The sequence below is a fragment of the Photinus pyralis genome, unplaced genomic scaffold (assembly GCF_008802855.1).
Source record: "Photinus pyralis isolate 1611_PpyrPB1 unplaced genomic scaffold, Ppyr1.3 Ppyr1.4_LG3b, whole genome shotgun sequence".
Classification (NCBI taxonomy): Eukaryota; Metazoa; Arthropoda; class Insecta; order Coleoptera; family Lampyridae; genus Photinus; species Photinus pyralis.
Window position 1 is genome coordinate 2,466,557 of NW_022170510.1, and position 27,318 is coordinate 2,493,874.

General features: G+C 35.4%; 1 protein-coding gene and 1 long non-coding RNA gene across 5 annotated transcripts in view; both read right to left on the minus strand.

The window, feature by feature from the left end:
* LOC116166911 (glucose dehydrogenase [FAD, quinone]-like) overlaps positions 1-27,318 on the minus strand; it is a 361,388-nt gene that overhangs the window by 241,269 nt on the left and 92,801 nt on the right. For 3 of the 4 annotated variants that reach the window (XM_031482116.1, XM_031482117.1, XM_031482118.1), the window contains one exon: positions 15,320-15,380. The exons of the other annotated variant lie outside the window; for it this stretch is intronic. In XM_031482116.1, the coding sequence (XP_031337976.1) occupies positions 15,320-15,380 (61 nt within the window). The remainder of the gene's footprint in view (positions 1-15,319; positions 15,381-27,318) is intronic. 4 annotated transcript variants of the gene reach the window in all.
* On the minus strand, positions 11,387-11,827 carry LOC116166920. The gene is made up of 2 exons (XR_004144437.1): positions 11,741-11,827; positions 11,387-11,648 (listed from the first exon to the last, which is right to left on the minus strand). It is a non-coding gene; the product is annotated as an uncharacterized LOC116166920 (long non-coding RNA).

The following is a 27,318-nucleotide window of genomic DNA, read 5'->3' on the forward strand; positions in this document are numbered from 1 at the left end:
CCAAATGTGCATTTCCTTGAAATTAATTAATTGCCTGACAAACACTCCTTACCGCAAAAATAGAAACCTTTTGTAAAGTATGCAAACTTCAGATGTATCAACCACCTTATCTAAATTAAAGCGATCAAATTTAAACAAGAATTAAAACGAAAACTAGGCTATTACAAACCTGTTACATACAATTCCACAAAAGAAAAATTAACAACTGAAAAACAACTTCAAATGAAACGAACTATCTAATGTGTTTATTTCGTAAATAATCCCCAGGTTTGTTTAATAAATTGAAATGTTCTCACATACAGAATGTCCCGTCATTATTTTTTGTGTTTAGACCGAAATATCGTCTACACCAGGTTGTTTACACAATGTAGGTTTTATCCATTTGTCGAATGTTACATATAATATACAAACACGATTTTCTATTTGCTATACATGTACATTTCAACACCTGGACTTTCTTGTCTCTCATCTCAAACTAGCATTGTAATAAAATAACTTCGTGTAACAACGAAGAAATTCGTTATGACTTTCTGTACTACTAATGGAAGCTTTTTATTTGTAGAAATGCGACCAGGAGTTTTGTTCCCAGGTGTCTTATTTCATCGTGCATTCAATTCCTCTAAATATTTTTACAAAACCAAGTAAAAGATTCTTAAAAATAAGTACACTAATACAAGAAAGCCTAACAATTTCCTACAGCGACGTCGTATTGAATAAAAAAGTAAACATTTTTCCAAACGCGTAAGAAAAGAAACGGGTACAAAACAAAATGTTAAATAATTCATTGTGGCGTAGTGTTATATAAACAGTGGAGTGTGTATTAAATCGTTGTAGTCTTTCTAGTACGAGTACTAAGCAGATATTGGGTATCTTCATACGGTGCATAAAGTTTTAATGAATGAGTTTTTACGCTCATTTAATTTTTTAGATTCACGCGATAATTTATTTAAAAATTCCTGTTTCTAGAAAAGTTTCCAGTAAAATTATGAGAAACCGCAATATTGAGTGGTTAGTTGATCGTAGCAAAGAAAAACGCCGAGGAAATATTATACAAAGGATTAGGCGAAGGGTCGTCACGTGTAAAATCGCTGTTATAAAAGTATTAAAGCGGGCGTTCGTACTCAGTTATTTAATTACAAATTTAACCCAAAAATACATATCGAAGACTCTAGTACGACATTGCACTATGTAAATGGTGCACGGATAAAAATAACATAAAGCAACTCCGCCCCCGCAATAAAGTTTGACTCTAATTCGATTATTACCTATATTTCGATCAAAATACTTCCTTCTCAAATTTGGTTAAATTGTGTCTAAAGGTATCCAAATTTATGTGGATATTATTTACGATATCAAGGCGCGATCAAGTCGATAAAAGGATTAATTACCGGCGATTAGGGATGAAAGTGGATGTGACTCATTTCTTCTGTGAAATATGATATATACGCTAGATTTTTCTAAAAGGATTACTGTTGCCCTATATAAGCAAATTGAATTGTGATTAGTCTCAGCTTTAACATCGATGTCGATATGATAAATAATAAAATTCGCGCTCGTGTTAAGTGTTCTGAGTTGTCATAAATCAATCTATTTAGGGACCGTTATAAATTTCGTTTATCATTAATACTCTTAGTTCCTGTGAACATTAATAATTAATTTTCTATAAATAAATCAAGTAATTAAATTTACGTTCAATTAAGTTGTACCTACCCGGGTGGCACTACGTAATGTGATTAAATGTGCCTCTACAGCTTGTTAAATTGGAATGTGTATAACCCGTTTTCTAGTGGACCAATGTTGGCCATTGTTCATTTAACGCTCTTATAAAGTAAAAAACCTAACAATTCATTGTGGAATAAAAACTTTGCACCACTCGTTACTCTTTATTATTGCCATAAAAAAGATTAATGGCGAAAATCACCAAACTCGAAGAGCGCTTCTTTTCCCAGCCCGACGAAGCCTCTAAAACGAGAACCGCAGTAAAGTGAACTAACTCAGGAAATCTACTTATCCACCTTTGAAGGCATCTGAAAGAAAGAGATTCGATGCATTGAACGCGAAGCCTGACCTATCTGATATTCCAACTTATCTCCTGAAATAAAAGCCGCTGTTGTACCTATAGTAGACATTAGTTTAGAGTTACCCGAAGGAAGTCAGATTCTTGCAGCTTTTGGAACCAAAGACGTTTACGTTTAAAGTATCTAATATTAAGTTTCAAGCGAACGATAAAATGTAGAAGAACATAAAATTCCCAGTTGACTTAGCTAAAAGGATAATTTACTGTCAATAGAGTAGTAAAACGAGCATTCCTCACTCAAAATACAAAATACAAGATACGAAGACTCGCATACGATTTTCAGTAAAGAAACTTTTTGACACTTTTGACACAAATTTCCCTAAAAAAAATAAGGAGGTACATATGTACTTAATTCCTTTAAATGTGAAAGAGGCAAATGGAATCAAAAGAGATTAAATGATACGACCCTCAAATTCACTTACATTCCTCAACAGAATAGTTTATTGATTACTTTTTACTGTTTTACATGATACAAAGAAGAAGTTACGTCGAAAGCATCGTCCAGTCTAGAGTGATCAGGGGGTGGGGAATGCAAGGTTTGCTTGACACCACGAGGTAAGTGAATGTCGAAGGTGAACGAATTGTTTGATATTTGTTTTTACTGAAACGGGAATCCTAAGCCTATTTGCAGGTTATTCTCATACCATTGGAACTGGAAGGTGGTTGGGGTGGCGCTTGGGTATACGAAATCACCTCCCCACTGCAACTGAATCGATAACTGACGGGATTTGGAGACACTGTTTCCAAATGTTTTTTCCTCAGGGTTTGGTTACGACATTTTTTCGTCTGAAAATTCTATTAAAACAGGTGAGATTGCGCCAATGCGATATGGATATGAGCTACCTCGGTATATGTATAAAAGCGAAAAGGTACAATCGTAAACTAGTGTAAATTGTGCGCAACTCTTGTGCAGATAACGCGCGCATATAAGGTAGTGGCATATTGTGTTCGTCGATGTTTACCTTCTTGGTAGATGGTATAGGAAATCTTTACACATAAACATACACAATGAAAGAAGAATCAAGACCTTGGAAAAATTCTCGGACATATTGCATTTTCCCTTTGTAGGTGCCTTCCTCCAACATTTTCGAGATATTCACCTCGCCAGTAGATATGTCTCGTCTGGAACATCTTTCCGCCCCTCCGACACTCCGTTCTACAGATATTTGCACTGAAAGTTTTGACGTCACCAGTATTTTGTCTAGACGTTCCATTTGTTTGCGGGTTTTTGAATAAATTTGTGAAAATGCGATTGTATTGAAAATCATTGTTGTAGATAAATTTTGTAATAAGGCGCAATTACATTAGTAAATAGTCCAGGCAATAAAGAACATATGAGGACCTTAGCTTGCAAAATTAATGGTAGTTCTGGAAATAGGCTTACTTTATGTTTTTTGGGTTGCTGAATCCAAATTTTTAACATCCCACCAAAAATTCCCTCCGCAACCCCCCAAATTCTTGAAAATAAGAAAAAAATGTGTTCAGAAAAGTTTTTTTTGTGGTTTCACGTATAAAATACCCACAAAATTGAAATGTAAGATAGTATGCAACCAAAAACGTCCTAAAACATATTTACGTACTACGCACGTAGGGGGCGCTGGCGTGCATTGAAGTATACTCATTGGCTATTCAGGCGCCCACGGCGTTCGTGTTCGCTCTCCCTCCACCCGCTTTACCGTTCGTTTTAACACCCGTCCTCCTTTAATCTCTCTTATTTTTCAGCATCTGGAAGGCAACCCTCAACCTCCAACTTTTCCCCACCTATTTTCAGACAAGTTAGAATTAAGAACACATCCACATATATTTAAAAAATATAGACTTTTATTACTAAAAATAAATTAAATTATTAAAAAAAAAGTTTAAATTACTCTTTACCGTTTAACTGCAGCAGATTGCCCAGGTTTATCTATGTCACTGCTAAAAATTAGGTTCATGCGCGAAAAAGGTTTAATTTGTTTCAAAGTCCCGTTTTTAAAGTAGATTGATTGATCCATCGTTGAAGGAAGACCAAAAAGGACGTTTAGAAACGAATAATCTGACAAATCTTCCACGTTTTCGGACTCAAGAAAAGCTGAACCGTGGGCAAAAATCACAGGCGCAGAGTCACAGCGTGTAAAAATAGTATATTTGTAGCCACTGTGTTTTCTTCAAGACCAAATGGTTCGTAGATCTGTTGTGAAACTTTGCCTTTGTCGGGCTTCATGAAGTAAATATTGGCGGATTGTGCAAGTAGGTACAGTTAAATCTATATCTATTATCGTCCTGACGTGCGTGCGGCACCAAGGCGCGAACGCCCTACTCATTCGTCTTACGTCAAAATATCATATGATCTTTTTGTCGCAAATTTTGTCTACTTTCCGAATTTCCAGATTTCTCTGAAATACACAAAATAACGATATTTAAAAAAAAACGATATTTTTTTTCAAAATTTGGGGGGTTGCGGGGGGAATTTTTGGTGGGAAGTTGAAAATTCGGATTCATAGACAGAAAACATACAACAAGCCATGTCCAGAACTACCATGAATTTTACATCCTAAAATTATATATTTCCTGACCTAAAATAAATACGATCGATCGATCTCGTACTGCATTCTTGGAAATTCCAGTATCACAACCGAATAACGTTACTGTTTAATTGTGAGAAATGTTGTTAGGAATGTGTAAAGAACTATATATTGGATTCCATTGGTATAATTTCCTTAAAAATATTAACTATAATAGAAACGTGCCTACCTCTGATTTTGTAAAATATAGACTTTTTGAGTTTCAAAAAGGAAAATGCCGCTTTTACGAAACAAATAACTGAAGCCCACCGTGTTAGGTGCATTGATTGAATTGAAATCTTATTTCTCCAGGCTCTTGTCATTTTTTATTAACAATAAATGTACATTAGGCATGCTACGCGATATATGGACTTTTCTATCTATAAACAGGAAGTATTTGGGATCTGGGATAATAAATTATGACTGTCAAGTTCTGTCATAAAAATTTCAGATGCTAATATAAAATAACAATAAAACAATAAACAATAAATCAGCAGCGATTCAGTATCAGGAAAAATTCCATTGACTATTTCCTTCGTCTTAATTTCCACCAATCACAACGCGCAATTTTGAGTTACAAATGGTTTCTAGATGGAAAAATTGTATGTCAACACCTGTCAGCAGTTTTTTCGAGTTTAATTAACCGCGCCAAAACTTGACAACTGTTGTTACCAAATATTACAATACCTTTGATAACAAGCAATTATGGTCTCCTACACATTTATTAGGTATGTATCCATGTATGTATAATAGGTAGTATGTTTTGTAAGCTATGTGTATGCAGAATAATCTGTTAGGTACTCATAAAATAGTCTTGTCAAAGACAACAAACCGATTCAATTTTGTGTGCGATGGAAACCACCCGCCGCAGGAAACATTGTAAACTCTTTTTCAGTAACTTCCATCGGGATTCCATCGCTTATTATTCAGTAAAATTGTGTACCTATGTTGATGGGTCCGAATTTATTAATTTAAAACTGGTCTTGTAATAGTAGTGGGGGAGCTAGCTCGAAATCCACTGAACGAGAATGATCAAAATTTTAACCGAAGGAGTTCCACTTTGGCCTATCAGAGTATGCTAAAATCGACCGTCTGCCGCCTCAGGTCATATTTGTGGTACTTGCGGTACCAATTTTAAATGGTTGTTTTTTGAAATGAAAACGTTGATATAATAGCTCTTAAAAAAATATTTAATAAAATCATTTGGTAACTCACAATTCTTAGTCGGTTTTTCACGAACTTTCTATGAATATAACTAGGTAACGGTTGGATCAATGAAGCTGATTTTTTACAGAGTAATGGTAGGTACTGCCATTGAATTTATAACTATCTAAATTCAATGGTACTGCCAATGACTTGATGGCGTTTGTTTTTTAAATTTTTCTTTAATTATAAGATTATCTTATTATCTCCTAGTCATTGGCAGTACCTACCATTAGTCTGTAAAAGAACAGCTTCATTCATCCAACCCTAACCTTGTTACATCTGTAGAAAGTTCTTGAAAAAACCGATCAAGAATATTGTTTATTTACGGAGTTATCAAATGTTCGTGTTTTTTTTAAATATTTGTATGTAACTTATTTTCTCAAAAAACAATCATTTAAAATTGGTACCGCAAGAAGTACCGCATCAGCCCCTTAAGTCATATGACCTGAGGTGGCAGACGATCGACTTTAGCATACTGGGATAGGCCAAAGTGAACTCCGTCGGTTAAAATTTTGATCACTCTCGTTCAGTGGATTTCGAGCTAGCTCCCCTATTGTAGGGAAATGTACCTAAGAGTAGTTATAATTTCTTCATTATTATAAAAAATTAGGAGTAGATAAGAGAAAAACGTGGCCAGGAACTAAAAAACTTTGATACTTGTTACTTGTTGTAAGCGATATGGGTTGTGGAATGAGATTTGTTTTATTTATCAATGTATTTTTTCTATATCGCGTTGGAATTGTCTATTAACGAGAAAATAAGAAATCGCCCTAAAAAATTTAATTTTTAAGTAAAAATGAAAAAGCAGTTTGTTTCATGCGGAGTGTTACCAGATACTAAGAAAATGACTTCATATAGAGCTAGCCGTTGGCCAGTATCTATTTTGCTAAAGAATTTTAGAGTTCACTTACAAAGTCAAAATTTTATTGAAAGAAGGGAGATTCAACTCCCTCATATACCAAAAAAGAGGCTGCTGCATGAGGTGTGGTTGTGAGCAGGGTTCTGAGTAATAATTTTGTCGTCAAGCACAGAAGCATGGAAGCTACGACGGCTGCTCAAATTGAGTCATTCTTATATATGACAGGTGCGGCCGGAAAAGTGACAAGTGCGGCCGTAAAGTGACAGGTGTGGCCGGTAAATTAACAGGTGACAAGAAAAATCGTGTGGTCTGCCTCTGTCATGGAAACTAAAATTTCCTGACATTAGTCCGGTAGCTAAGCGACACAATTCACCTAAATCTTACACTTAGTGATTAGTATATACCACTTTGCACACAACTTCTAGACACCTTAAGACACAATTTTAAATATGGCGCCAACAAATCTCCCCGTGTGTATTCCTGTAATGCGGTGTTGCCTACCGACTAGACGATATTTCTGAAAAACCACTGTGAACGGTCTAAAAATCATAATCGCTCACTCCAAAAAGCCTTAAAATGTTTAAAACGTGCTCCTCTCATCGTAGCCTTTCTTTGCTTTATTTTATAACAGTTTATAAGGACCTTTTCTTTTTTTTTCTATAAAAAAATACATGTTGAACTCGACCATCATTGTAAAAGTATTCCTTGTATTATTAGTTAGTTTAGGTAACCGTGTATTTTAATGAACCAGATTTCGGGGTAAACTTTAGGGAAGGAAGAAACTCCCCCTCCCTATACACGGTGTACTGCTTGCGCGGCGACACAGGGTCGTTATACGAATTTGTATTTGCATATAAACAGTACGAGGTATGTTAAATTATTACTCATCAGTATTTTTCTTAATACGTCTGCATCTTCCCTCAACTCAATCCTCAAGTTTATCATTCAACGTTTTCTCTTAGTTCTCTCATTAATTTTCTGTTTTGGGTTACATTTTACGTTGTGCCTGCCTGGATATTACTTACGACCTACGCAGTACGTGGATGATATTGCATCTTTACTTGGATGTTATGGAAGCCCGCCACTTCCTTCTGGAGAGGTTGGCGGATTCGAGGGAAATCCAGGATCTTGTCTAAAAGTTTCGATATAATGAGCCTCACGTTGTTGTATCGCCGTTTAATGCCTCCCCTCTGCCTCGTAATTTTGGTCGGAGATACTGGATTAACCTGGTCGCCTCCCCTTCCACGTGGCTCTTCAGGTAGTTCATCCCTTCCGTAGTCGACAGCGTGCTGTTCGAGTGGATCAATTTGACAAACAAATCGTGGAATAACGCCCAATTCTCATATCCCGTTCTAAAAATGGGAATTTGTATTGTTGGTAATCTTACCTTTTTCGATCTGGCGTGTGATTCCACTTCTTCCACATCGATTAGTCCCATAGCGTTCTTGGAACTCCTCGTATTTCCAGTTCGTGAAATACTCGTAGAAGAATTTTCCTTCATATGCCTGGACCTCTATCTCCTCTTTACTTACATCGTCCTACTTTCTTTCGGCTCGACCAATCATCCTTATGGCTTTCTTCATATTTTGGGGTGGCACCAATTCTTCTTCTATCTGCGTATCAAATTGGCTGTTCGGCCTCTTTTTCATCGATCTCCTCCTCCACGCCTAAGTAGCTTTCCCAGCAGTCAAGGAGCTCGACATCCTGGTAGATTTGCTTCATGTAGTTACCCTGTTGGTATTGGTGGTCTTTAATATCTAACTCGCTTTTCTTGTGCGTCTGCTGGGCTTTCTTGGTATATACGTCCAGCTGCTCCCGTTTTAATGTGATATATCTTGTGATCTTCCTGTTTCTGGGGTCCTTTTTCATCTTTGTCGCCAGTTTCTTCATCTGTTGACCCACCTCCTACTGCTGTAACGCCAATGTATTCATGGTGTGAATTTTGGGCACCTTTTCCTGGATCCTGGATAGAACTTCTTAGTGTGCACTTTCTTACCCTTTTAAGTGTTTTTAACCGTGCGTGGAGTGGTTTTTCAGAAATTTCCTCTAGTGGGTATAGGCAACACCGCATGTCACGAGCCCACACGGGGAGACTTGATGGCGCCATATCTAAAATTGTGTGTTAAGGTGTCTAGAAGTTGTGCGCAAAGTGGTATATACTAATCATGTGCAAGGTTCTGACGCTTAGCTCCCCGACTGTAGGCATATAAATGAAGGTTTGGTGACGATTTTGGGTAACATTATTTACCAGGCCGATTTTTGTAACTGTGTGCCAAAGAGTATTGCCGTATTTTTAACCAATGCTGTTCCGAAAATGAAAATGATACAACCGCTTCATTTAAAAAGTCACATGTTTGCGCAAGCTGTTTTTTTTATTACGGAGTAAGAATTGAACCCCGTGGACCTCCACGTAACAATGTTTTATTTCACGAGTGTGGGAGAAGACATTCATTACCGAACAGCAATCTTCTAAGAAGGATCGCAGAACGTTCAAAACCCAAGAAGCAAACCCGATGTCAAAGCAAGTCATCCGAGAAACAGAATTTATGCAAAAACCAGAAATATTACGCCCTAACACTAGTGGTAGATCATTTCCCAAAATGTGATTCCTCTGGGAAAGACGGGATCAGAAGCTTGCATGGTGGGTAACGGTTATAAATTGACAATAACGGGGATTTATTAAAAAGAATTGATTAAATTATGCAACTAACAGCCTTTCTGTATAAGGCTAGTAACTACAATAATCCATAAATGGTACGAGAGTATCCGTTAGGTACTCTGCCACTAAGATTCAATTAAAAAAAGTAGTGCAATTGTATGTTAAATGACCACGTAAACTACAACACCCTTCACCCATTTACCATTGTACAATCTTAGCCAAAAAACAATGTCGTGCCAATCAATTATTATTCGTGCAGTGCAATTTGTCTGAATTATTAAGAGATGATATTGAAGTAGGTAGCTAACAATACAATTGTGATATAAGTAAGAAATGAAGGGAAAGTTCTCTCATGGTCAAGGTGTTTATAAAGACATTTTGCGAAGAGCGCCGGATTAATGAATTAAGGTCAAGGTAAGTCATTATTCGCTGCATAAAGTACATAGCATTATGGACGCCGCCGATTAAATCGTGTGCAGCGTGCATACGGTAACTTTCACTTAACTTTTTCTTCCGTTTACTTTGCTTTAACATAGAAAGTGTTTTGTTGATGCAGACATAATAATAGCATTAATTTAAAAGAATGTGATTACCGTTTTCTTTTCATCCATTTCGTCTTATTATAGAAGCATCAGAGCAAATTACGCTCAAACTGCTTTAACGTAAATGAAAATAACTTGGTGACATCTGTATAATTTTCCACGCAGAATGCGTGAAATAGAACAACGGAATATTACGCAAATTATCACGTGAAGAACTTAATCAAACTGATGCCTTTACCAAGAAAATCCCTCTGGAATACATGTGAGTGATTAATGCAGATCCAAAGATATGCAATGGGAATAAGTTTGGAATTCTGATTAGCAATATTGCCACAGTTGATATGCGGAAATGAATATGGTATTAAACATTTTTCTTCGACTTAGTCTGAAATATATGTGTAATAAGAAAATATCCCCAAATGCTTGAATAAAGGTTAATGAAATTAAATCAGGCTTTTGCGTGCAGCTAAATATGTTCGTTTAATGAATTTTGATTAAGTACCTAATCACGAATTTGAAGAGCCTCACATTTCACATACAATGTGGAATGCAGAATTTAGACTGCGAAATAAAGCAGGTTTACATTCACAGTAGAGTAGGAAGTTGTCTCTTTATTTACATATTGCCGAATGGAATTTATCGGAATTGAGTATTGACCATTGATTAATGAGATTAATAAATCCTATACTAAAAACTTATTAAGACACTACTTCTTATTGTAACGACAATAGTTATGTCGCTCTACATGAGTTGTTAAACGCAGAAATCACAAAGAAGTTCTGCAAGATTATTATAAAAAATCACGACCATATAAAATATTGCTGTGTGCCATGACGTTACTAAAAATTATAGTTTCGGAATTTACTTATTTGCTCCAGGAGTCATTTTTGTATAATTGTTTATTTTACTGCCGAATCTCAAATAATATCAGCATTAAGATTTTGAAGCTGCATGTCATGCAAATTGATAGTCTCAAGTAATAGCATCCAGAGAAACACCCCATAAAAACTTAGCAAAACAGACCCAGAGAATGATGTCGACAAAGCAATATTTATGATTGAAGTAGACACTATTTAAATCTGTGGTATTTATTTAAATATACTATATTTAAATATACTATTATTTTGTTCTGTGGATTAAAAAAGACTGTTAGTGCTCGGTTGCAAGTTTGCTTACCGTCGCTCTAAAGAAAAAAAGCTATTTATTTAATGCCCTCTCGACAATTTATAGATCTGCGTCCCTGAGGTACTAATAAGATCGCGGTCGGAGCTAGTTTTATCTAACATTCAGTACATTATTAGTATAACAGTAAATTTCAATTGTAACAAAAGCATTCTGTAAAAAATAGTTTTACCTAGAGGCGTTTTAACCCTTATTAATGTGCTTATAGTCAGTTTATAGCAAGGCGTTTGTTGTAGTAGGTATATACTATACATGAAAAGCGAATAAATAAATAAACATTATAATAAATAATAATAAATTTACGTACGAACAACCGCATTTCTTTCATTGTATATTTCCATATACATAATGTATTGCGATTAATAGATCATCTTGCAGAACTACTGCATAATTAGAAAGTTTTGGTGTAAGTTAAACTACAAAAGTTTTACAATATTGGTTTTGCGGTCATATCGATAGCGGTATACGGGTTTCATCAACAGGTATGACCTACTTTGAATAGGGAGTCCATTGGGATTAAAACTACGAGTTTGGTGCTTGCTATTAATTGATTCGAACATTTATTCGCCGTTGTTTTATCCTGGAAATAAAAAAAGAATAAAAAGTTAACTGTGTTATCTCACACACGGTCATCTGCATTTCAGAATTCATGACAACTTACCGCATACGTACCTATTACGTAAAGACAACACCTGTTGATTTCGGAGCTTATAAGCACCAAGAACACACAATGAAATGAGCATTTTTGACATTGAGATTTAAAAACAAACAGTCACTTAGAGCGTATACGCGAAGATTTATATGCCCTGAATGATTATGGTAATTAATTACCAAACTAATATATTTAATATTTCCTTCGTAATAAAATCCATACAATCAATTACTGAAGTGTTGACAACAATATTATGGTTTTTTTGCCTGCAGAAGCAACTGTAATAACTGGGTAACCTTCATCAACTTCATTTTTTAATCATTCTATAGAATAAATGTGTTCATCTTTATGCGGAAGTTCGCTTTCAAAAAATTTAACCCGGAACATTCGTCCTCCTCCACCCCTCCCAATCCTAAAAGATTATACACAGCGCGGAAGATTTTGCTCCAAAAGTCCAACGGTCAACTCTCTCAGCACATAGACTTGACCATCACATTCTTTCAGCATCACTTTTGCCGATTGTAGTTTTTTGTTTCGGAGTAGGTCAGGTCTTACGATCGTCTTCGCAAGAATGATGCACTAGTCGCAGTAGATGTTTCACTCGAAGTAGTCGTCGAAGTATTTCGGAAAAATGAAGCTCAACGGTGATTGCACATGCGCACATCACATGAATTTTTATTCGCGCCGATGAAAAAGAACTGCGAGAACGGAGTCGAAGTACTTCTCAAAATAGTCGAAGTACTCGAAGTACTTTGAAGAAGTACAGTTTACTCGAAGTAGTGGACGAAGTACTGGAAGTACTCGAAATAGTAGTCGAAGTACTCGCAGTAGTAGTCGAAGTACTCGAGGTACCTATCGAAGTGTCGTAGTAGTGGAAAAATCAAGCCCGACCGTGATCACGCATGATCACATGACTTTTTTGTCCCGGCCGGTGCAATAAAACTGCGAAAACGTAGTCGCAGTAGTAGAAATACTTCTCACACTAGTCGAAGTACTCGAAGTATACTTCGAAAACGTCGAAGTAGGTATATATTTTCATGAGATGGACCAGTCTTGGATCTTCGGACCACGGTGATTTTCCAGCGTATGAATCTTATCATGGACACTTCATTTTGAACACTCTGTATCGCACCTTTCGGCGTCTATTTTCGCTTCCATGGCTTGTTGACCTGCTTTTATTTTATCCATTAATTATTGTTGACCAGCTTCGAACTCGGCTTTAATTTCTTGCATTAATTGCATCAGTTGTTCCATTTTTCTGGTCACTACTGGCAAAACTTTCACTAATTGTTCGCTTAAAATTAACCCAACACTTGACACCAGTGTAACGTAAATTTAATTACGCGGTTTTGTTTATTTCGAACATATAACAATTAATTTATAACAGTCTTAAAATGAATTAATTTGTAACAGTAATGACTGTTTATCAGTTACAATTTATAACATAACACAAGTGCATCGAAGTTGGAACTAAACTTACACGCGATTCAATTTGGTTATATATGAAATGGAACGTTTCTAGAAAATCAACGGAAGGTCCGGAGACATAAGCATCAAATTTCACAAAAAGAATAAGAAATTTTCTGAAGAATTCAATTCTATCGCCGGTGACCTTTGATGACGCCTCCATTATGGCGGCGGTCCACCCGCTGTCTGTCTGGGATACTCGCTACAAATATTACCCCTTTGTTTTTATACAAGTAATCTCCTTCGAATTAGTTTTCTGTTTATGCCACTCGCAGGTCATATTTCACACAAAGGCGAGAGATTATTTTGTCAAACGAAAGTCGAAAATATAAATTAATTAACCAAATTTTAAATATACGGTCAATTTATATTTGTTGTATGTTTACGTATTCTGCATGATGGCGCTGTTTTGTTACACTACGTAAGTTTTTATTACTTTTTGTTATTAATTTTATGCTAATTTGGTCCAAGTACAAAAAAGGTTTAAACGTAAATGAAAAGAAGGAAAAGGGTAGATATAAGTTGTAAGGTAAGCAGGAAAATGCTAAAGAAGTTTTATAGTTAGTACATCGTTACTGTTGTTGACTTACACAAAAAAGAAAAAAAATTCACAGCGAAATTACTGTGTACCTTAACGTCACTGGCGTACTACGCAAAGCTTTGATATAATTAATATTTCTTCAAATGTAAACGTATTCACCTATGCCTATTACTTCTGTGTTATTCAATAAACACGTAAGAATCCGTAAGACAAATCTGAGATACATATTTCCAGAATTGGTATTTACTTTACGGTCACGCAGCTATAAATGATATTAGTAATTGATTTTACAGCAACCTAATCGAGCAAGAAAAAGTGCGATCTTTCATTTCGGTAAACACAATATGTCACAAATTTTGATCTAGCAGCAACAAAGATTAAAGTTCGAAGATAAAATTGTGTGTTAATAAATGTTAAATTAACTACATGCAATTGGATGCAAATTTTTTAGGTGTTTCTCGTTTTGAGAGGGAAAACACAAACAACGAGAACAATTATCCTTTAATTAGTCTTTGATAGACCTAAATAGCGTAGAATTAAAATGTCATTCCTAATATCATTCGTTTGATGCTTAAAGCGAGCCACTTTGTACAATTGTATGTTGGACAAAAGCAAACATTTTTAGAAGAGGAGCCATTCGCCACACTCTGGCAGGGGAGGGTGAGCTACCATTAAAGGTGCATTTTTTGAGTTTTTGGCATTTTACAGGAAAACTATACACTCTTTATCAAAAAAAACGCGAGTGTCTTTTTTGTAGAGCATAAAATTCTCTATCGTATATTAAGTTTTGCTCTATTGATCTTCTAACCGATAAAATAAAACCGCAAAGTTGATTAACATTTTTACATTTGACAAAAAACCCTTTGGGGATAATTTGATTTCACCAAAACAGTAAATATTTTACTCAAAAAAGATTCAGCCAAAATTAGGGTAGGTCACCCTCACCTACCAGAGGGGGGGGGGCGGATGGCTCCCCTTCTAAAAATGTTTGTTTTGGTCGAACATACAATTTTGCAAAGTGGCTTGCTTTAATTATCAAACGCCCTATAATCGCATTTTTCGACTTGTAGGTGTAGGTCTGTAAAGCGGTTGCAGAACCGCAATTTTGCGTCGGGAAATACTGAAAATCTTCCTGTTTTCCTTGAAAACGAGCACACTTCATATACTTTTATGTTAAATGTTAAAATGCGATTTGCAAGCGCGATTGTGATTTCGTATGCATTTTGTTAGTTTCACATCGTAGGTAATGGTAACAAACCTCTTCACTAATGGCTAACTACACCAATTTATTGTTAGAAATTTCTGAACTTCGAAGGATTTGAGTATCCGCATGAAAACTCGTACTCTCGTACCTCTCTAAGCTTTAACTAATAATTAAAGACCAATATGAACTTCTGAAAGTAAATATGACAAAGGAGGAAAGGGCGTATGTACAAGGCTTTTTGTTGACAAGTGTTTTTAGGGGAGACGCTGGTGAAATTATCGCAGTCTTGTTCATACCTGCATGTAATATATTGTTCTAGGTATATTCAAAATCAAATATTGACAGTAAGGATTTTACTTATACAACGTCATTGCTTGTTGATCTTACCTGATTTTCATAATCTGGAATACCGAAATTGCTGCTGTGTGCGCCCGCACGTTTACCAAATCTGCAAAAGAATACACGTTTAGAAGTCATATTTGCGACAAGTATATGGGAGAGGAAGAATCTCTCAGTGGATCAATAAAAATGGTTTCATTAGTTCTCCCGTTATTTCTATCTCCGAGGAAATCATCTGCAAGTAAGCAAACTATCGATAACTGGTTCCACTCTCCATTGAGAAATGCAAGATATTACTTCTACCATTGAATAATAATGTAATTCAATACAACGTAATTGTTTTGTTAGTTCTGCGCAAAAAAACGTGGAAAAAATGGTAACAAAAAATTGTTATTTTTTTAATTAAATTATATGCACATTCCACGGGCCGATTTACAAAATGGATTGACGTCAACAGATAATTTATGGGCATTTGGCTCTTGACTACTTTTTTAACACGATGACCAATTAAGTCTGTAGCGGGTTTTAAACAATTTGTAACTATGTAAAGTTATAGCTATTAATTAATGTCCCAGTATGTTGTAGCTGATTACCAAAATTTTTATGTGCATAAATTTCAGCATGTGCGTCAAAGTGAATCGTTCTCTAGAAACTCGGACAAATTCCTGAAATCTTGGAAAATGTTCTATTTAGTTGAAGCATCACCGAAACGGGCAAGAAGGAATTTTTTACACGATTTCGATCGTTTTTCGCCTGTCGAGGTTTTAGTTGCAGGTAATTCAAAATATTCGAGATTTGTCAACACTAAATCTTTTCTTGTGTAACACACTATGCCTAAAAAAAACAGAAAATGAGTAGTTTAATGTGTTGTCATACAAAAAAAGTGTTGCCAATTGCATGGGTTGCACGTAGACAGTGATCTACGCGTCCTGAAGGGAACATTCGAAATACCGTAGCGATTTGCGCTGTTTTATAATTTGTTTATCACTTCAAATTATTTCTAGAGGCGGAGTTCAACTTCAAAATGCACAGTTCTTGCAATTCATGCTGCATACGTATCGGAAGGTGTTGAAAACAAACACGCTCTTACATAATATAATGAACAAAATTTATTATGACGTTAAAGACTAAGAATGGATAAACTACAAATAACTAATACAAACAAGTTGTAAATCAGCATATGCATGATGAAAGCGCATTTTTGGTAATTCAGATCAGTATTTCATTAGCAAAGTTTAAAATTATCGAGCTCACGAGTAATCTAACTCAAAATAGACTAGGGCTTGCACATCTACACTATAACAGAAAGCTTTTAGTGAAAATTTAAAGTCACCTGCAATTGTGATTGTTATACTGGTAGCGCCATCTATCGGTGAAATTATAGCACCCGCGAAACCCATATCGAAATTATTTTCTTAAATTATAGATCTCACAAGTAATCTAACTCAAAATAGACTAGAACCTGCACATTTACACTACATCAAAAAGCTTTTAGTGAACATTTGAAGTCTCTAGCTATTGTAATTGCTGAGATCTCAGCCGGACAGCCAGCCAGCCAGCCATAACGAATATAATAAGCGTATTTTTTCCAGAAATTTTGGGACATCCTAATTAAGATGGACAAGGGCGGTCTCCTACTTATGTAATTAACTTTTGTAATTAAATTTTATTAATTTGGAGTTGGCCTATGACGTGACGGCACGGAGATTATTGTCATACGAGAAAGCGGTCAAAGTTGTTTTTATTTAACGTAGAAATTTCTGGGAATTTGGTTTGGTCTTTATCAGCTGTTATCAATTGTAAATGCTTAATTTAATTGACATGTGGATGTGATTTATCGCCTCGTGTAGTTAAGAGAGATGAAATTTTATTTTTTCCTAGAATTTAAGTCTCTTAAATGTCTGATAACAAATTGATTTATAAAAATTATTCGACCTCTGTTTGTCAACTGTGTATGATTGGCTGGTATAATTTTGATTTTCGGAAGAAAGGTTTTCACCTTGAATAGGACGTGAAGAACGGAAGCGTCGCTTTTCAACCAGTGTTTACACCGTACTACGTTTCGTTGAAGTTTTAAAAAATCGGCTTTACGCCAAGTTTATGGCCAAAATGCGGCCAATTTAATTCAGCTCTTTGCTACGTCAGCACCGAGTTACGTTTGGTAGATGAATTTATTTCGTTTTTTGCGAGTTCCATCGTGAATTATTTGTGTTGAAGCGACAGCCAGCATTGAAAGTTTTGCCTAATTTGAGTTTGAAGTTCGAAGAAATTCCGTTTGCGTAGCCGGAAGCCGAATTCGCGGCTATTTATTTGGTCTACGTTTTGAAGTTTTGGCCATGAAAGGTTTTGCAATGGAGCGCCTCCATAAGTGTTTTCAACGCGACTCACTTTTAAGTTTTTTTTATTGAAAGTTTTTGGCTACTAGAAGAGAAGATTTTGCGAGTACTCCGGTCCTTAGCGTAAAGTGGGTGCTTTGAAAATTGTTTTTGTGAACTGTGTAAGGATACCTTTTACAGTACAGTACGTCCATTGAACGAACAGTTTGGTGCTATTGTTCCAAATAAATAAATAAATTGCTATAAGATTAGTCTATTGAACACAACAATAGTTTGTATATAGGTATGATTAATATAAACTTTAACCTTTCTTTCGTTAGCTCTTGTGTTTTTCTAATAAACTTGTTGTTCACTTACCTACATACCATACATGCCTAAAGAGATTGTATATCATAAAGCGACCATTATCTTGTTCACCTAAGAACTAAAAGAAGATACTGTGACGCACACTACTAAAAGATCACTTCCCAGCCGTAAGAAGAAACGCTTTTTGATTAGTCGTTCAAATGATAATCCGATATGGAGGATGTGTGAAAAAAACTACTTAAATTACGTAATTACTCCACGTTCAACACAGCTAAGTATGTCAAATTAATACAAACTTCATTCTTTTATTTTACTTAATTTATTTATTTGCAGTATTAGCAAACTTCAAGGTCAACTAGTTATAACTAAAAATATATTAAAATGCTGCCACTAAATTTGCTACTTGATCATTTTTTACGTGTCAAACGTACACATTTTTTACAAACACGAAATATTGTATAAATTAGTCATTTAAATTTCGTCTGCAGATTGGAATAGTCATGTGTCCCCCTTACGTTTGTTGGGTTCCATAACTAACATCACAACTTCAAATTATAATTTCCTTCATACCTGATGGGAATATAACAAAAACCTATCTTTCCTTCGTGAATATAATGCTTTACAGAAAATCACATTTCAGTTTTTTAAATAACGTTGCCTGTGGCAAAAAAAAACAAAAGAAAACTTTAAATGGACTGGTGTTTTAAAGTTTCGATCGAAAATGTTGGAAAATCATTAAGGAAGCAGGGGGAAAATTAATTGTACTGGGTCCACCTCAACGTGATATTCCCCGCCCTCAGCCATTCCCGATCGAAAAACTTAACTGACAGTTTGTATTTTTTTACGTATTTTGAAAGAGCGTAGTTTTTTAATATCTCTATGTAAAAAAAGACGTAGGTAGTAACACAATGAAGATATGCAACTGGTAACTTTGGACAGTAGATAAATGTCGCAATAATTAAAGCAGATTGTAACAAAAAATACAACTTATCACAAAAAAACACCCGATATAATTCCATTTAAAGTTTTTGCGTGGACATCTGGTATTCCATAGTTTTCTGACACTGCATAAAAATGCAGTAATGAAGAAGCAAAAGTTGCAATAGGTTTTTGTAAGCAAAGGAGTTGCCTATCCCTTCTCAGAATTAAAATTGTAGAATTTTCCATTTTGAACTTGAACATTCTTTTTTCAGCAAAAAATTGTGGTTGGTCCTAAATTTTATGGTTACATACTTGCTTAACTTATCTCCTTTTTTATTTTTTCTAATTCCATTGTTAATGAGTTCACTCAAATAAATGCAATACCACCAGTTTCAACTTGAGCAGGCTATCTTTATGAAGTTTCAAATCCAAATTTTCCTTAATAATTTGTTTTAAACTCAATTTTAAGTTAAGACCAATTTTTCTTAAAAAAATACAACCCTCAATTTTACATAAATGAATTAACGGCACCTCCGGTCCGCACTTCGGTAGGTTATGATGTTGGCAAAAAAAAGATCGGTCTGCCCTCTTTGTAGATACAATCTTTTGGAAATTAACACTGAAATGTTTATGGATGGCAATTCACAAACAAGCAAGATGTTTAACTACCACACAAATGTACTACTAGCTGTTCTTTAAGGCAGTGGCGGTCGCAGAATTTGGTAAAGGGAGGGGCCCAAACCCGAACTTTGCCCCAACACGGAAAAAATAAAAGAAATCTCGCATAATGGAACTGAGATCGACACAAAATTGATGAAAAAAATGGACACGGGGTCGAGCATGAGGGGAGAAAGAAGGTCAGGCTGGCCCAAATGGGCCAAACTGCGCCAACAATCACCTCCAAACAATTCACTTCCCGTGACCCCCACCCTGACCCAGAGGCAGGCGGTCAGGCGGAGAGAAAAAGAGGCAGAGGTCGGTGACTCAACAACAAGGCGGGTGTCCGTAAGGCAACGGCACCGCGCAGTAACTACAAGCATACTGCCGGAAGGCAACTCAAAGTAGCGTTTGTAGATACCAATAACCCTCCGAGTAAACTAATCCTACGGGTAAATCATTACTTGAATATCTGATAAATACTATGTCGGATCATAGAATAATTTCATTTGAAATTAACTGCAATGGAGCCGCCCAAAAGAGTTTTCACAACCCTAAGGTAGCGGATATTCCCCTTTACAAACATCTCCTCAGAGAAAAATAGAGAGCAGCCTTTTGAGGACGCCCCTCGGTTCCTGGCAACGTACAGGACAAAGTAGATGTTCTTACCAACTCCATTGCGGAGTCACTTGAACAGACATATCCTCTGAGGAGACGACGCCCTATAACCATCCCTGGAGGTGCAGAGCGCTTTAAAAGCAGAAAACTCAGTTGGGCAAACTGTTCAATAAGGTAAGGAAGAGCAAAACTATAGCCGATTGGAGGACTTAAAGGTAAACCTAAGGCTATATAAGAAGGATATTAGGCGGCCTCAGAGACAGGCATGGAAGAATTGTTATAGTTCTATACCTCCTCTACATCCAACCAAAATAAAATTCTAACAAAAGGTTTATATTTTAACCCAGATAGCCTCAAACGAGAGGACGTTTCCTATACGGACCACCCCTGAGACCACCACTCAGAGACAGCAGAGGTACTGCCAGACAGATGGTGGATGTGGCGAGCGCGAGGGTGACCTGGGTGGTGAAATGGTTCTCAGCATACAAATCACCAAGATTAGACGACCTCTACTACCAGCCCTCCTGCAATGAGGACTGGATCAAAAAAAAGGTCAGATATTTTACCCACATATAGTACTCATGAAAAGAAGCTAAAAAGTCAATAAACATAGGTCCGTAAACTAAGTGTTTTAGAGAATTGATTTTGTGCCTTAATTTAAATATTTTTGTTTTTGTACATTTGACTTAAGTGGCTAAATTTTCTGTGTGCAAAATGCAAGGACACATAATGTGTTTTACGTATTAAGAAACCTCACTGTTCGTTTATTGTTAAAGATAAAACAAAATCAACTATATCTCTTCATTGGAAAGATCTTTCGGACAAGAAAAAGGATGCGTACTTTAGAGGACTCCAATAAGCGTGCAATAATACGAGTATATAATATTTACTGCGTTAAGACAAATAATTTATAATTTGCAAACAAGTTAATCAACATAAAATTATCGTTTGTTGATGAAAAATTACCAAAAATTAGTTAACATTGACAGAAGGACATACAAAAAAAATGCGAAAGTTGTATTTATCACCTATAAATGCAAAAACCCCTCTGTTCACGAATATTGAAGAAGGCTCTGTTCTAATTTCAATGAAGTCGCAGGTGAGAAAGCTTATTAATACATTTCCACATTTGTACATAGCTCTATCTTACTATTCCCATAACGGAAATCTGTTCTTGCTAGTGAATATTTATAATGAGATTCCTGCACAAAAATTCTCTGACATAACTAAATCGAATTACCCCGTATAGGTAGGGTTTACAATTTTCTTAAGTACTACCAACATAAGAGTCTGTATGAAAGTGAAGACAGAAAAACGGATGTAAGGTGATAAAACTGCCAAGTTTTCATACATTTTAAAACCTTACTTGTGAGTAACGACACTTTCATGCTTATTACATCCTCCAAAAGAAATGAGAGTCACTTATTTTACTTCTGATCTTCAAGTGGTTATTATTGCACATTAGATAACAAATGTGATTATTTACTGTGTGTGTAAAAGTGTAAAAGCTTTTCGTGTACCTCCCTGTTAGATAAATGAATTGGAAGACATTTTAATACTAGTAGGTTAACGTTAATTAAGATTTCACAAAAATGCAGAAAACTCTTTGGCGATCATATTATGCTCGCATTTTCTAAAAAATCCTCAGGCGAAGGTTTTAAAAACAGTCCATAACGAAACAGTTATTAAAGCTTTATTGATGTAGGAAATACGTATGCTGTGATTGGCCCACAAAATTAAATGAAAACAGCTGTAGTTTATAAACCCTGTATTACTTCAATGACTTCAAAGAAAAAGAATGCGTTGTGACTCTGCAACCATTAAACACTTAACAAGGAAAAACTGTTCAGCAATAATGAATGGGGGTGGGAAAATTTAACCCATTAAAAGAAAAATAATTTGGAATCTTGCCAATAATTAGTATTGCAACAGATGCTCTAATATTAAAAATTTGAAGGGAATTTTACTTGATGGCGTTATTTCACGCTCAATAAATCAGATATTCATTACTGGCAGTTCAATAACTATGCAAATGGAGTACCTACTACCTATGATTATACATATGCCGATAACGAGCACACCTTACACAACGTTTTTATTGCACCAAGATCACTGTGTTATTCAGTACTTCCTTTTATCGTCAGAAAATCAAACGATTCCCTTGAGGTGAACGATGAGTTTTATAAACCCGATGAAGTTCTTTCGATGCAATGCTGCGAGGCAGCACAATTTCCCGAAGTAGAAACTAGAAAAAGCACTAAAATTAAAGGGACGCATGTACTAGTAGGTGGTTAGTCAATAATATTCTATTAAGCGATTTGTATCGGAATATACTTGGACGACAAGTAAAGGTCAATGTAAACTTAAGTATTATAATTTATAATTTAATGCAATTTGCATATCTTAACGTATTTTTTAGTAAGGTCGAATGCGTTTGTACATTTTTTCAATAAGCATATTATTTATAGGTAATAAAATATTTTCCAAGATCGCGTACAGTATTATGGCTGATCAATGAAAATAAATAAAAGCTTTGACACTTCAAGTGGTTAGCGTTGGGACATTCCTTTAGTTTCAATATTTTCTTTGTCAGTAAGGCAGTATACCTATGTACATGTACATTTATACATGCGCTAGTCTTATCCATGAGGGGAAGAGGAAGAATAACCCTACCACAGAGAGCACTGTGTGTCGTAAAAGGCCACTAATGCGTCATTCAAGATTCGAGTTTCAAGATATAAAAATTCGTAGATAGTAGAATCAAGCTCCAAAATTTAAACTGCAAGATTGGAGATTCAAAGGCGCAAGATATGAGCTTGTTATTCACGCAAAATTTAAGCACCAAGACTCAAGTTTCAAAATCCAAGGTGAATTTTTCATCTGCGGCGGAGATGGCAATTTCCTTAGATCAGTTTGGAGCATTCTGCTCCGAATTAGGTTTTCCTGCCGTTTTCCTAATTCATAAGGTAAATACCGGAGTAGTATATAACAACTTATGACCTTCTGCAGGGGCACCTCTAAAAAGCATTATGCGGGTCACTCTGTAATTGGCCGAAAGCCTGTTGAGGGCCCAGAACAAGAAACCGGGATTTCTGTTTCTACAGAATTCAAGCGCAAAGATATGCAGAATTCAATCTTCAGGAATTAAAACTCACCTTTAAGCCTAAAGATTCTCATTTAAAAATTCCAGTTCCAGGTTCAAGGATCATGCTTCAAGATACAAAAAGGAAGTTTTAAAAGGTAATGGAAATTTATAAATCAAGGGCCGTGAGATTCAAGTTTGAAAGTTCCAGATCCAACATTCTAGCCTCAATAGGTACTACCACTTTTTCTACTAATATCATATTTTCTTAAATTTCCTTTTGCAGAGATCCCTTTTAATTTTAACGACACGCATTTGTGTGCAAATGACGAACTAGGGCAAATCAAAGCAAAATTAAATTATGCTTTACAAATGATAGATACTTATATTGCTTGCTGGGCGAGATTTCTGGTCCTATCGTTACCGTCGGTGATAAAACCGATAATGTGATTTTCTCGCCGTTTCGTGAAATTCACCAGTTCGTTGGGGATGTGGAATATTTCCAGTAATTAATTACTAATAAAATTTTAAGCTTCCGTTGATTTGATTTTATAATTGCATTACGATGACACAATTTTGTAGGCAGATAGTTTACCTTTATGTAGTTGATATTAATTCTAACTTTCATTCAATTCGGATCTAGTTACAAGAGTTTTGGGTACTCATTTACGTTTTCGACCCTTGAAGTATTGATTACAATATAAGTTCGAACTAAAGGGTGCTCCATCCTATCGTTTTCATAGATCCCTTAGTTTAATTTATTTTGTTCTTGTAATCGTGTTGGTATATTTCGATCGGGGTACTTGTGGAGATTACGAATATTTCTCAAAGCAGTAGAGAGATGAATTGAACGGATGCTATAAGAATTTTCGAAAGGAAGAAGGTGATTAATACAGACAAATTCAATTTCATTGAAAAACGTTGTGGGGTAGTTTTAATTTTATTCATTCCACATGAGAGCCTCTTTGAAAGAAGTATATTCGTACGCATTCCTTTAAATAGATCACATCAAAGCAATGTGCAATTAATTAAATTACACCTATTATGAAACATTACCCTTATTTCAATGTGACCGCGACTGCACTAAATAAAAACACAGCGAGAAAGTGGAATAAACGAAACACAGTTCCAAAAAACCTCCTAAAGTTGCATTACAAGTTTGTAAATGATGCTAAAGCTATAGTATCGGTTTATTAGATATGGTCAGCGGTAATATCGTTCCTTAAATTAATACCCAATTCCATCCTGGTGAACATATTTAATACCTGTAACGGATTATTTTCGCCATTACCATAAGCAACTAATGATCCTTGTAACAGTGGTCAGCTTGGAATTTTATACACGCAATTTTTAAGGCGAAATTTTTGTGGCGCTGCGATTAGCCGTTATGGAATTTTAATTGCCGCCATCCATATCTTATTGTAACGTGATTTATAAATTCGGGTTCGATTTATATCAATATTTATTAAACAAAACTAAAACACTATAAAAACCGTACAATTTATATCGATTATTTATATCACACACTTCGCAATTTATATTTCCGCGCTCGATGTTTCATACGTACTCGATCTCGTTCGGTAGTAGACTGCCGCGATGTTCGGTCCGCAACCATTTATACACGCAAGCAATGTAAGTCCAGAACATTCGCGTACAGTCTCGAATATTCCTACACAAATCCCACTATCGCGCGCGTAGAAAATTCCAGAGCGCCAAAGGCGACGTCATGTCTGGAGCATTTCCGTTACATTATTAATTTTTGGAGATTAAATTCATTTAATTGGGGATTCCGCATTATAATTATGTGAACGGATTCTCCCTAATAACTCCAATACCTAGTAAGGAGGAGATCGTTGCATTTTTTTTGCTTATGCTTTGTTGGCTGATATTTGGTATACAATTCTCCATTGACGATTGTTGCACATTCATCTATAATTAGCCCTCATAGTGAAAGAGGTGTGCACATTTTAAGGTTATCAACGAAGAGGGTTACCTGTGATTTTCTTTTATGGTTTTTAATTTTAGTTCGAGTTTAATTAAACTTTTAGTACATTGCAAATCCCATTTTAACTATAATTCCGGATATGTTGTACATACATACGCATGTCGGTAACCTTGAAGTAAATTCACCATCGGTGCAGGGGTGCAAACACCTTTTGACAGCCTTTCAGTTCATCAGCCATTTTAGACTGTACTATTAGAAATGAAATGAATTTTGTTGAAAAACATAATAGAATATAATAATATCCAGTGGTTTGTTGCAGCAGCAGAAGAACAGTCGCTACCTAAAAATCCAGTAAAGAATATATACGCAGTGAGAAGGTTGCTTGTAAATTCTGTAAATGCAATAACTAAACTATTTCATGTACTACAATAGTTACAGTTACACCCCTCTCAATGGGTATAAGTAATACATGTAATAATGCATACGAAAAATACTTGATAACGAACTAAAAATCTTATTACTATTGATTTAAAACACAATCATCAACTTTTGTATATAACTCCCAATCATCATCAATCACACCTAGAAAATAATTATTTTAAAGAGCAAACCAAGTTTCTTTAACTTTAAATGTGCCCTTTCAGAGATACTTATCAAATCCATAACTCAATTTCACTTTTGTTCTCTTTTATTTCTTTCAATAATGTGGAACGTCCCGCGTGTTTACCAACAAAGGTTTGCGCTTTCATTTTATATTTCAGCATCTACAGAGCCTACAATCAGATTTTCAATGCGAGATTTCGTAATTTCTTCTGACGGGCGGATGAAAACATTTATGTCGGGGTTCGAATTTATCTCACGTTATTCATAACCTTGTTTAGTTCAGATTCTGACTTTCCCTTATCCTGACTAAACGGTTGCTAAATAGCTCATTATCATCAATCTCTTCTGGTTAGGAGGTGTACATCTACATAATTATTATAATTATAGAGTGGGAGAAGAGGATACATAATGCCTTAATAATCTACAAATTTAAATTTCGTATATATCATTTGGATTTATTTTTATGTGAAGCCCGCATCTGTTAATCCTGATAGGAAATTATACGTCAACGTTTGTGGATATATATTTATATGAAATGCTGATTTTTGCTACCTTCTCTAGCGACGCTCCGAGCGAAGGTAATGTCAATAACAATACCATACGGCGGCCCAACTTGATTTTGTTGCGTTTAATTGCGTTTAATAAAAAAAACTGTTTTATTTATGTTTGTGGTGTGGAAGTGGGGCACAACGGCTATGAAGGTCCTGCAATCCCTATAGCTAGAGGATAAGCTAACGACTATAAATTGTATTACCAGGAATACAAGAACTATTTAGAATCTTTTCAAGCACAAACAGGGATGATTCGGACACTTAACTAAATAATAATAATAATAATAATAAAGTTTATTATCCCAACAGTGATACCAATTATAGGGCAATATTAGTGAACAACAGTCCGAGACAATAGCAGTATTAACATACTTAATTGACAGATGGCAAAAGACAGTAAAGGGCACGTCCTTAGTTGTTAAAGTGATTAATTACATTCTTCAAAAACTGGCCATAGCTATCATTAAATATATCCACATTTATATTACAAGATAATATTTGATTACAAATTTTCGCCATTTTATGAAGAGGAGAATTTGCTTGATGATAAGTGTTAGGCTTTTGACAATAAAAAATATTATAATTCCTTAAACCAGATCTAGGTGTCCTCAACTTAATCTGTGATAGTATACGCACGTCATCAATCAAATTATGCAGCAATTTAAACAAATAAAGTGCATTGTGTATATCATATTTGTGTCGCATTATATTGATTTCAAACAATTCTGCTAAGGATTCATACGACGTTCCTTGAATTGGATAAACGCCAAATTGTTTAAAGTAAAGGTGCTTCAGAAAACGTTTGTGTACATATTCAATCTTTTTCATGTAGGTGACCTTAGTTGGAGACCAACACACTGCACAATACATTAACTTACAGTCAACAAACGCATTATACAATTTCAGCAATACATCACTAGATTTAAACAATTTGCAACTTCTAGTTATAAAACCCAGGACTTTAATACAGTCTGTACATAATTTATCAATGTGACTTAGAAAAGTCAATTTTTGGTCTAATGTGACAC